The sequence below is a fragment of the Primulina huaijiensis genome, chromosome 15, assembly GCF_012295235.1.
Source record: "Primulina huaijiensis isolate GDHJ02 chromosome 15, ASM1229523v2, whole genome shotgun sequence".
Lineage (NCBI taxonomy): Eukaryota > Viridiplantae > Streptophyta > Magnoliopsida > Lamiales > Gesneriaceae > Primulina > Primulina huaijiensis.
The window spans coordinates 15,338,505-15,350,870 of NC_133320.1; the positions used below are offsets into that span (position 1 = coordinate 15,338,505).

Below are 12,366 nucleotides of genomic sequence, written 5' to 3' on the forward strand. Positions count from 1 at the left end.
TCGCAAATAGCATCAAGAAAATATCCCAACAAAGAATTGCCGTAGCCACAATTTCCAAATATGGAATCCGAGCTTCATCATACGATGCATACATTAAAGAATGCAACTTTTTAAAACATAATCCAACATTTTCCTGCACCCTACTTAGACAGCACACAATAAGAAAAACTGGATAAAGAAATGTAAAACTAGAACAAGTTTATCAAATTCAGCTAAAGATCTAAACGTTGCCACATTTTCTAAAATGCGGTCCGATTTTCAGCTCAACTCTGACACGGTTTTGTAGGTGTTTTTGGCAGTTTCCACATATACTTTTTCAAGCTTGAAATTTTGAAATGGGTAAATTGTTTGTCTACCTTTAGTGGAAGGCATTGCCAATTTCTGAGGAGTCCCGTACAGGGATTGTCTTCCATTGACCAACTTCAATGGTGTCTTGCTGTTATTGATGCCATCTAACCTTATCAAATTCAACCAGAAAATGAGTTTTGAACCACAAAAAAAAGGAATTTCAAGCTGATTAATGAAGAAAGTTACCTTCAAATTCACCTTCCCCGGGACCAGAAGTCTGAAGTCTGAAGTTACTAAGATACAAAAAAATCTCAGCGTCTATTATCATACACATTCTCTTTTCCTTTTTTTTTTCAATTGTTCCGTGTTTAATCATTTGGACTAGTGCACCTAACTGGATCAGGCCCAAATTTATAGGCCAATTAAAAATATTCTCTACGCTCTGTCCGTGTGGCGGAGTTACTTCATACAAAATTAATTACAGTGAAAAATGAATAAAAAAGATTTTCAATATCAAATTTTAGCTATGTTTACATAAAATTTTTGAAAACTTATGGTTCCCATGGAAGGATTTAAATTCACGTAAAGAATAATTCAATTTTTGTAAAACTTAAGGTTTCAATAGATTTGAAGTTAATAATTTGAAACCCTTAATAACAAATTTGAAGTCTACTTGTTTATTAACTAATGCAATTGATTTCAAATTATCTCAAAAGAGATTCATTTAAAATTCTCGCTCAAATCATTTTCTCAAATCCAAATCCTCGATTGAGGTTGTATTTAGATTGAATGGGTTTAAAGTTATAGATTTCAATTCAAATTTTTTTGTTTGGAAAAATTCATTGGACAACGTATTTGTAACATGAATCAGTTTTTTTTAGTGTTTATTACGCATTTCAATATCGGATTATTTCAACTCATCTTTTCATATATCTTTCAAATCCAAATCCTCCACTTCAAACCCAACTTAAATTAATCGTGCAACCATGCTACAACTAATGAAGAATGCCAAGATTTTGCATTTATTAATACCAAATTATGAATTTCAAAGGAAAAAGAAACTAAAATCTCAAAGGGGATAGGCTTATCCAACTCTAGCATACGTGGCACCATCGAATGGGATCTCATATCCTTTCATAGAATATAAAAATCCACGTGGCAGACCAATATCCAATCAAAAAGATCAAAGAAACTCCACTCAGCCAAATAAAAATCAAATTAGTTTATTTCAGTACATTACTCGAACACACATCTTGCAATGGCATCTCTTGCAACCTTTGGCGCCGCCGCCGCCACCGTCAACGGCCTCTCCGGAAGCTCCATTACCGGAACCAGGCTTCATGTTAAGCAATCCCGTGCCGCCTTCCGGCCAACAAACTCCCGGTAACACGGTTAATCAATCAAATTTTATGTGCCTATAAATTATATATTTGTGTCATTTACTAAAATTTAGTAAAAAAATTATTGTAATGTTATTATTTTATACGACAACATTTTTTATGTACAACATTTAATGTATGCATGTATAGTATAAATGATTTGATCTGAGTTATTTTAAATTTTATAATGTAAATTAAAGTTGAAAAAAATTTATAAAAAAAAAATTAAATATTAAAAAATTGTGCAGGGCTGGTGCTGTGGTGGCCAAGTATGGTGAAAAGAGTGTGTACTTTGATTTGGATGATATCGCTAACACCACTGGACAATGGGACGTATACGGTTCGGATGGACCTTCACCATACAACTCCTTCCAGGTATTTTTAAATAATAATAATAATAATATATTTAAGATTTTGTTGATTTAAATATTTTTAAATTGATTAGTTAGAATAAAAATGGAAAACTAAAAGTAATAAAATATTTTTAAATTGATTAGTTAGGTAATACTTGTTTATAAATTATCAAAATTATTAATTGCAGAGCAAGTTCTTTGAGACATTTGCTGCTCCTTTCACCAAGAGAGGTCTGTTGCTCAAATTCTTGATTTTGGTCGGAGGCGCCACACTTGCTTATGTCAGCTCCCATGCCACCGGAGACATTCTGCCCATCGCCAACGGCCCTAAACTACCACCCACACCCGGGCCTCGTGGGAGAATCTAATCTTGTCTTAGTTCTTCGACTCTTTTTAATCGATCATGTATCATTTCAACAATCTTTTGCAAGTATGTCCAACCTACTTATAATCATACTATTTGTCACCAAAACTTTGATTTCATGTTCATTCGACTCATGCATGTTGTGGAACAAAATGGGGGCGACCAGGGGCGGAGCTAGAATTTTGATTCAGTGTAGGCTACGATATACTATAATTAATAAAACAAAAACAAAAAATCTTTTAATCATAAAACATCACAAAATAACTACGTTACAATTGTTCTTTTCAAGTCTTCATATTTTGAAACTTTTGTACAATAGATTCATTATCAACGTTACAATTGTATCCTCAACATGTTGAAGTGTAGTTTCTTGATTAACTCCCCGGCCACTTGAAATCTCACCTCTCTCCAATACATCAACAATAAAATCTTGTTTTTCTAGTTTAATTCTTCACAGAATGTGCCAAGATGATGGTAAAATGAAAGGTTGAAACAATTATAAAGCTATCAACATATAAATCATAATCAATATCTATCACCACAATATTAAATAACAACCAATATATTACATAAAAGTATTAGAGGCGGAAATTAGGAACAAATGGAACAGACTACATAATACTAAAATATTAAATATCAATCCACATAATTTATACTTGCAAATTTTTGCTCTAAATAAATATATAATATTATCAAGCATATAACCAAGCAAAATATCCATTTTTTTTCAACCATTTGGCCTCTACATTCAAGACAAAGGAAAAAAAACTGGAAAACCGAACAAATTTGTACATATAAACAAAATTAATTCATATTTCATGGCAATATTTATTCAAAATTTCAATTTGAAACGTAATATCTTATCACAAACAAAATTATTTGCCTACATCTATTTTACATACCTAAGTAAGAAGCCCAATCTATAATGAAATTAGAAAAGTGACGAGCATGGTGACTGGAGTGATATTTATTCGGCCGCACGAGTCAGGAAGAAATGGTTTGTGATTTGTGAATTGTGTGATTAGTTGAATTTGCAAACAAAATTAAAGAAAATGATTAGGGTAAGAGCTTGTGTAGAAGATTTTTAAAAAAATTATTTATTTGGCCGAATTATATATACTACTTTTTTTCTTGGGCTCAGCCCACACTGGGCATCAGTAAGCTCCGCCCATGGGTAGGGGTGTTCAAACTTCAGATAAAACCGAAAAAACCGAAAATCCAAATCGAAAGAACCGAACGCCGAACTGAACCGAAACCCGAATTTTATAATTCGGATATAAATGTTAAAATCGAAGTTTATTTGGTTCGGTTTCGGATTATATATGTCAAAATCGAACAAACCGAAAAAACTGAAATTTCATTAAATTAATAATTTTTTATATTTTTATTTATATTATATATTTTGATATGATATTTAGTGAATGAAAAATTATTTTGAACAATTTTTAGTTGATTGTTGTTTGTTTAATTAATTTAGACCTTATATTTAAATATTTTACTAAGAAAACATGTAGAAAGTTAACATATTATATTTTACAATATATTTATATTATTAATTTAAATAATTATACCAAAACCGAATTAACCGAACCGTTTTTGTAGAAAACCGAACCTAACCGAAGAAAAATGGTTCGGATATCGGATTATATATTTCTAAAATCGAAAACCGAAATAAAAAATCGAAAACCGAACCGAACCGACCCATGAACACCCCTACCCATGGGGGCGACAAAAAAAGTTTACATTTATCGTGACTGAGGAAAATAATATTTAACCAACTTTATCTCGAATTGAAATAAAAATCAATCTACTTGATATTTAAAATTGATCTAGATCAAGTCCGGTTTGGGTGATGAATAGAATTTATGTATTTATTTTGTTATCATTATTATTAAATAGAAGATCAAAAGAAAGTAATGGAAAATTTGTTAATCACACGATAAATAAACTTGTTTAAATGTTTACTAAAAAATTTGAGGAGATAAATTTTGTTTAAAAAATATTTTTAAACCGATTGTTGAGTAACCAGAGTCACCACTCACTGGACCAGCCGCGGCCGCTTACTAGGATAAGAAAAACATCTTCGTGTTCCCCAATCCCCTGTTGGTAGAGAAAATGCGAGCTAGCCAAGGGGTTCGGATGCGTAACGGAGTGCAATCATTCCACCCCTGCCCCGGCTGCACCACCACCACCTGTGACTCCTCCAATTACAACCCGTTCCGAGAGGTGCCCATTGGAGACGGATTCTATGAGGACACGTTGTATATTAAAGATAGTGTACATGTTCCGCAATTCATTTTCTCTTGATGAGTGATAAGGCCAAATCGTACAAAGATTTTAGGGATTTGATTTTATAATATTTGTCCTTATCTAGAATTTTTATCCCTAATTATGTGATTATTTGAATTAATAATTTTAGATTTGAATAAAAGTGAAAAATGTTTAAATTGAGAGATAAAATAAATTTACTAGATTTCAAAGGAAATAAAATATAAAAAGAAAGGAAATATAAAATAAAATCTTCTTATTCAACGATGATATTGAAATTTTCGAAAAATCTATGTAAATCTTGTTAAATATCTTATCTACACTTTTTCTTTATTGGAGATAAGCTTAAAAAGATTAGAAGGAGAAGGCCCATGGAAGAATAAAAAAGAGGGCAAAAGCGTACAGAAAAGGGGGGCAGCCGAAACAGCAGAAAGGGAAGAGAAGCGCATGAGAGGAAGGGCAGAATAGAAAGCTACTGTGAAGTAGCACCAGCGCGGAAGAAGGAAAATAAGGGAGGAAGACAGAAGATAAAAGCTGGAGGAATTCCTCAACACACGCCAAATCACTGAGAATTCTTTTCACTCTGTCTTAACTATGTGTTCTTCATTGAGTTTAAACACTGATTTTGACTTTTATTTTAAATTTATGGAGTAGATTTTTATAGACTAAGGCCACGATAAGGCCGAGACAGATTATTTTTGATGTTTTAAGTTTGATTTAAGTAGATTATTTATTTTATTCATTGATTGATGTCGTTTATCATGTGTTATTTTAATCTGGCCAATTAAATAGAATATTTGTTGGTTAATCTAAAACCGGAAGGCGATAGATTAATATTTGCTTCTTACTTCAATCAACACATGGTTAAATTGACTAGAAATAGTATTCGATTTCAGTGTGCGACTTTAGGTTGAAAAACTGGAATTTCACAGCGATTTAATGCGGTTGAATATAATTAAATTCAGTTAGAAATAATTGGACTGTTAGATTTAATTAGATTTATTAATTCGAGAAATCGTTTAATAAATAATTTTGATAATTCCGTCGTGAATTAGATAATTAATTTATTGAATATGAATTTGACACGTAGATTATAATTTGTCTCGGTACTGTTGTGCGCCTTAGTCGTTTTAAATAATTTGAATTTTCGTCGAATTTAATAATTTGGATTTTTTGTGATTTAGTTAATTTATTTAAATTATTTAATTTAGTTTTAATTAATTTATCTCCCCTCAATTGAATTTATTAGTCTAAATTAGGAAAAATAATTAATATTCTAGTAATTAAACATCGATCTCTGTGGGTACGATACCTGGACTCATCATCCAAATACTATAACTTGACCTAGTCCGCTTGCTAGATTTATTCCCAACCGAAATCGTCGGTCAAGTTTTTGGCGCCGTTGCCGGGGATTGAATTGTTTAATATTAGGATTTATTATTTTCTTGAGATTAGGTTTTTATTTAATTTTGTTGATTTTGCGCATATTCGTACGTTTAAAGTTGGTTTATTTATTTTCAGGAATTATCTTACTGTGCATGAGCCATGCTAAAGGAAGGACAGAATTGGAGCCATTTGATCCAGAGATTGAGAATACTTTTCGACGGAGACGTAGAGCACAAAGGGAGAAATCCTCAGACTTTGACGTGGAAGAACAATTAAAACAAGAGGAGAAAGTTGAAACAGCAGGGATGGAAGTAATGGACAACGAGGAGGATGATCGCACTGTCTATGATCTCACTAGACAAACCACTGGAGGTTATGGTTCTAGCATCACTCGCCCTACTGTGGAAGCAAATAATTTTGAGTTGAAGTCATCCATTATTCAAATGATACAATATCAAGTGAGATTTGGAGGATCGCAGACTGAGGATCCTAATGCACATCTGGAAGGATTTTTATCTATCTGTGACACAATCAAATTTAATGGAGTGAGCACTGATGCCATAAGATTGAGACTATTCCCTTTTTCTTTGTATGGTGAAGCAGCAGAATGGCTTAGAGATCTACCAGCTGGTTCTATTACTACGTGGAATGGTTTGGTAGAAATGTTCATGAATCAATATTTTCCACCCACCAAGCTAGCACAACTGCGTATGGATATTTCATCTTTTCGCCAGAAGGATGGGGAGACACTTCATACAGCTTGGGGAAGATTTAGGGAGATGTTGAGGAGGTGTCCTCAACATGGTTTCTCTTCATCTGAGCAAGTTCAGATTTTCTATAATAGAGTTGATCTTTACGTGCGTTCCATGCTAGATGCGGCAGCCAATGGTAGCTTATACAGGAAGACTCCACGAGTTGCACTGGAAATAATTTCAAATATGGCCGAGAATAGTGCAGGTTGACCGGACATTAAACGAGAAAAGAAGGCTGGAGTTCTTGAAATGGATGTCTTGAATGCACTTACTGCTAAGATTGATGGGTTGGCCCATAAATTCTATCAGCTACAATCAAATCAAGCAAATCAAGTCCAAGGAATAGTCATGGAGGAACACCCATTTTTGATGAAGAAACAGTGAATTTTGTGGGGAATCAATGGAGGCAGCAATCCAATCCATACAATTCCACATACAATCCAGGATGGAAGCATCACCCTAATTTGTCTCGGAAGAATACAGAGAATTCTCTTAATCCAACACATATTCCTCCACTGCCCATTCCTCAACAAGTGAGACAACAAGGATTATTGGTACCTGCAGCACCTCCAGGATTCAAGCAAGAAGATCAAAAATCAATTTATGAGGATTTTATGATGAAACATGTTGTGGGGATGGAGACGAGACTGCAAAATAATGATGCTATCTTACGCAGGTTGGATGCTCAAATGGGTCAAATAGCCAATCAGTTAGCAAATGGACCCCTTGGAACACTACCAAGTGATACTGAGAAAAATCCAAAAGGAGTGAATGCAGTGAGTACAGTGATCAAGGCCGAGGAGGAGGAATCAAAGAAGCTGAATTCTATAGATGTGGAAAAGAATGATGGAGGAGTGAAATCAAAGACAGAAGATGCAAAGGAACAAAACACTCACACCACCCCTCCATGGAAGACAGGTAAGAAAGGTAAGGAATTTGGCTCTAATGATAATATTGACATTAATACACTTCCTTTTCCTCAAAGAGCAAGGCAACTACAATTGGATCAACAATTTTCAAAATTACTTGAAGTTTTTAAGAAATTGCACATAAATATTTCTTTTGCAGAGGCTTTGGCTCAAATGCCTTATTATGCTAAATTCTTGAAAGATATTTTGACTAAAAAGAGGAAACTTGTTGATTTTGAAACTGTTACGCTTTCTGAGGAGTGCTCAGCTATTTTGCAAAATAAACTTCCTCCAAAACTTAAGGATCCAGGTAGTTTCTCCATTCCTTGCACCATAGGTAATTCTAATTTTAACAAGGCATTGTGTGATCTTGGTGCTAGCATAAATCTTATGCCTTATTCTTGTTTTGAGAAATTGGGGATTGGAGAAGTGAAACCAACCACTATTTCCCTTCAACTTGCTGATAGGCCTATTAAATATCCTAGAGGGGAGACAGCGGATGTTTAGGTTAAAGTTGATAAATTTATATTTCTAGTTGACTTTGTTGTGCTAGACATGGAGGAGGATCGTGAGATCCCCCTTATTTTAGGTCGTCCTTTCTTAGCTATTGGAAGAGCTCTCATAGATGTGCAAAAAGGTGAGTTAGTTTTGAGGTTGAACGATGAGAATGTAACTTTTAATGTTTTTCGTAGTATGAAATATCCTGTTGGATTTTCTGATTGTTATAGAATTGATGCTATTGATGATATTGTTGAGTGTAGTGTGCAGGATACTTTGATTGAAGACCCACTGGAAAAGCTTTTAGTTAACCCAAAGTCCACGGAATCAGACAGAGGAGAGGTGGAGGAATGTATGTACTACTTGGAAGGATCAAAGCCTCTGCCAAAATCAGTAAATTCGAAGATTGGGGAGCTTGGACATATTCCAAAATCACTCAAACCTTCCATAGAAGAACCCCCATTCCTCGAATTCAAACCACTTCCTCCCATTTAAAATATTTATTTTTGAAGGAAGAAGATAAATTGCCAGTAATTGTTTCTTCTTCCTTGACAGGTGATGAGGAAGATAAACTCTTGAGAGTGCTGAAGAATCATATATGTGCCATTGGACGGAGCATAGCTGATATCAAGGGGATTAGTCCATCCATGTGCATGCACAAAATTTTAATGGAGAAGGAGCACTCTCCCACTACTCAACCTCAAAGGAGATTGAATCCAGCTATGCAAGAGGTCGTCAAAAAGGAGGTAATCAAACTCCTTGATGCATGTATGATCTTTCCTATATCCGATAGCAAGTGGGTAAGGCCTGTGCATGTTGTTCCTAAGAAAGGGGGAATCACTGTTGTAGAAAATGAAAATAACGAATTAATCCCCACGAGAACTGTGACTGGGTGGCGTGTTTGTATTGATTATCGCAAATTGAATGATGCCACAAGAAAGGATCACTTCCCTTTACCTTTTGTTGATAAAATGTTAAAGCGTTTGGCAGGTCATGCTTTCTATTGTTTTTTAGATGGTTATTCTGGATATATGCAAATCCCCATAGACCCCGAAGATCAAGATAAGACCACTTTTACTTGTCTCTATGGTACATTTGCTTATAAAAGAAGGCCATTTGGTTTGTGTAATGCTCCTGCCACTTTTCAACGTTGTATGATGTATTTTTCATGATATGGTTGAAAAGTATATTGATGTCTTCATGGATGACTTTTCTATTTTTGGTTCTTCTTTCGACTCCTGTTTGGTTAATTTGTCAAAAGTTCTAAAGAGATGTGAAGAAACAAATCTTGTACTTAACTGGTAGAAATGTCATTTCATGGTAAGGGAAGGAATTGTCCTTGGTCACAAAATTTCTGAAAAAGGTATTGAAGTGGATAAAGCTAAGGTAGAGATCATAGAAAAGCTTCCTCCTCCCACTAATGTCAAAGGAATTCGTAGTTTTATTGGGCATGCAGGTTTTTATAGGCAATTTATCAAGGATTTCTCAATTATTGCTAAGCCTTTAACTAATTTGCTAATGAAAGATGTTCCTTTTGTTTTTTCTGATGATTGTTTACAAGCTTTTCAGGTATTAAAGCAAAAGTAGACCACTACCCCGATCATTGTTGCACCAAATTGGAATCTACCTTTTGAACTCATGTGTGATGCAAGTGATATTGCTTTAGGGGCTGTTTTGGGGCAAAAGAGGGAAAAATTCTTGCATGTAATCTACTATGCAAGCATGACACTTTCAGGAGCTCAATTAAACTATGCTACTACAGAAAAAGAGTTGCTGGCTGTTTTTTTTGCTTTGGACAAGTTTCGGCCATACTTGGTAGGGAGTAAAGTGATAGTCCACACGGATCATTCAGCTTTGAAGTATCTCTTAAACAAGAAGGATGCCAAGCCAAGATTGATAAGATGGATCCTTCTATTGCAAGAATTTGACATAGAGATCGTGGATCGCAAGGGGACTGAAAACCAATTTGCTGATCATCTATCAAAATTGGAGAAGCCCGAGGAAGGTAAATATGTAATTAGATATGAATTCCCTGACGAGAAACTTTATGCCATCTCTAATTTACCATGATATGCTGATTTTGTCAATTATTTGTCATGTAAATTTATTCCTTCTCATCTTACATATCAGCAGAAAAAGAAGTTCATTTCAGATTTAAAATATTATCTTTGGGAAGATCCTCTTTTGTATAGAATCTGTGCAGATGGCATTATTCGTAGGTGTATTCCAGCGGAAGAGGTAAGTTCTATACTTTCTCATTGTCATAGTGGTCCAACTGGAGGACATTTTGGGGCAAGTAAAACAGCCACAAAAATCCTCCAAGCTGGATTCTACTAGCCTACACTGTTCAAAGATGCACACACTTATGTTTTGAATTGCAATGAATGCCAACGTGTTGGTTATATTTCAAGGAGACACGAAATGCCATTGAATAATATTTTAGTCTGTGAGTTGTTTGATGTGTGGGGAATTGATTTCATGGGGCTTTTTCCAAATTCCTTAGGAAATAAATATATTTGGTGGCTGTGGATTACGTATCCAAGTGGGTGGAAGCAAGTGCTTGTAGAACCAATGACTCTAAGGTTGTTATCCAATTTTTAAAGAAAAATATTTTTGCAAGATTTGGCACACCTAGAGCCATTATTAGCGACGGAGGAACACATTTTTGTAATCGCCATTTTGAATCTCTTTTGGCTAAGTATGGGATCACGCACAAGGTGGCAACACCTTATCATCCTCAAACTAGTGGTCAAGTAGAAGTGTCAAATAGGGAGATTAAGAAAATTCTTGAGAAGACCGTTGGATCTTCGAGGAAGGAATGAGCTAGTAAATTGGATGATGCATTGTGGGCATATAGAACAGCATTAAAAACCCCTATAGGAACTTCCCCTTTTCGCTTGGTCTATGGAAAAGCTTGTCACCTTCCTGTTGAACTAGAGCATATGTCATTATGGGCTACTAAATTTTTGAACTTTGATGTGCAAGCTACAGGTGACCAGCGTCTTCTACAACTCAATGAGCTGGAGGAATTTCGTCTTGATGCATATGAGAATGCAAAAATCTACAAGGAAAAGACAAAGAAGTGGCATGATGAAGGATTGTGCACAAGGAATTTGAGTCTGGACAAAAAGTTCTTCTTTATAACTCTCGTTTGAAACTCATGCCAGGTAAACTTCGTTCCAAATGGTCTGGGCCTTTTACTGTTACTGAAGTTTTTCCATTTGGTGTTGTAGAAATCCATGGAGATTCTGGAATTCCCTTTAAGGTGAATAGGCATCGACTAAAAATTTTTAATGAAGGAATTGTGGAGCAAGAGGAGCCGAGTACTCCTTTGCACGATCCAACCTAATTTATAAAGGGAGTTGTCTACCTATAGACAAGAAATGTAGAGCTTGCTGGGAGGCAACCCAGTGATTTATTTTATTTCGTTTCATTTTATTTTATTTTATTTTTATTTTTTTCTTTCTTTTTGAGTCTATTAGGTTAATCCTCTGTGATTTTGGTGTGTGTAGGGAATATTGGAATGAAGTAAGATGACTTAGACTCTGGAATAGATACACTGTTGAAATAAGAGATTACCAGCACTGAGGAATTCCACCATCCCCATGTTGTACTCCATGGATCTTAAAGCACACTGCCAGGGAAGTGTTTTCTTACTATTTTACATCCAAATTCTATATACTTTTTGAATGGCATGACACTGAGGGCAGTGTAAATCTAAAGTGGGGGGGGGGGGGGAGAGATTTGTGTTTGGTTTCACGTCACAACACTTAGCATGCTCTTTAATGTCTAATCCTCGAACATGAAAATTTTTTTTGGATATTCTTTGAGAAACTGCACCCTCGTGATTACATGACACACTAATTGATTTTCTAGATTTTTTATCACTCAAGAGATTGAATCTCACCTAGAACTGATTGAGATACGTTGTAGTTGTAGCCGAAGAATTTAAGCAGAAACTAGTTTTGTATCATATTTTGAGATATCATCTATGCACTTTAAGTCATACTTATATGAACTCATTGTGAATTGGCAAGAGGTGTGCTCATATAAAAAAAAAATAAAGAAACAATCTAGAACTTGTTTGATTATCTTTCGAGGCGAAAATACGGAGGAAAATGACTTAGGGATGATTTAGGCGATCTTTGGACTGTTTGAGCCTTTCGAGCC

The 12,366-nt window shown here is 34.9% G+C and overlaps 2 protein-coding genes across 2 annotated transcripts; both read left to right on the forward strand.

Annotated features, from left to right (window-relative positions):
* The first annotated feature begins 1,490 nt into the window (after positions 1-1,490).
* Positions 1,491-2,474, forward strand: LOC140958448 (photosystem I reaction center subunit VI, chloroplastic-like). Its single transcript, XM_073415889.1, has 3 exons — positions 1,491-1,671; positions 1,916-2,042; positions 2,209-2,474. The coding sequence occupies exons 1-3, from the start codon at positions 1,547-1,549 to the stop codon at positions 2,386-2,388; spliced, it is 432 nt and encodes a 143-aa protein (XP_073271990.1). The 5' UTR covers positions 1,491-1,546; the 3' UTR covers positions 2,389-2,474.
* Positions 2,475-6,190: 3,716 nt separating this feature from the next.
* On the forward strand, positions 6,191-8,205 carry LOC140959329 (uncharacterized). The gene is made up of 3 exons (XM_073417187.1): positions 6,191-6,995; positions 7,100-7,708; positions 7,859-8,205. Exons 1-3 carry the CDS (start codon positions 6,191-6,193, stop codon positions 8,203-8,205), a joined length of 1,761 nt encoding a protein of 586 aa, XP_073273288.1.
* Positions 8,206-12,366: the final 4,161 nt, after the last annotated feature.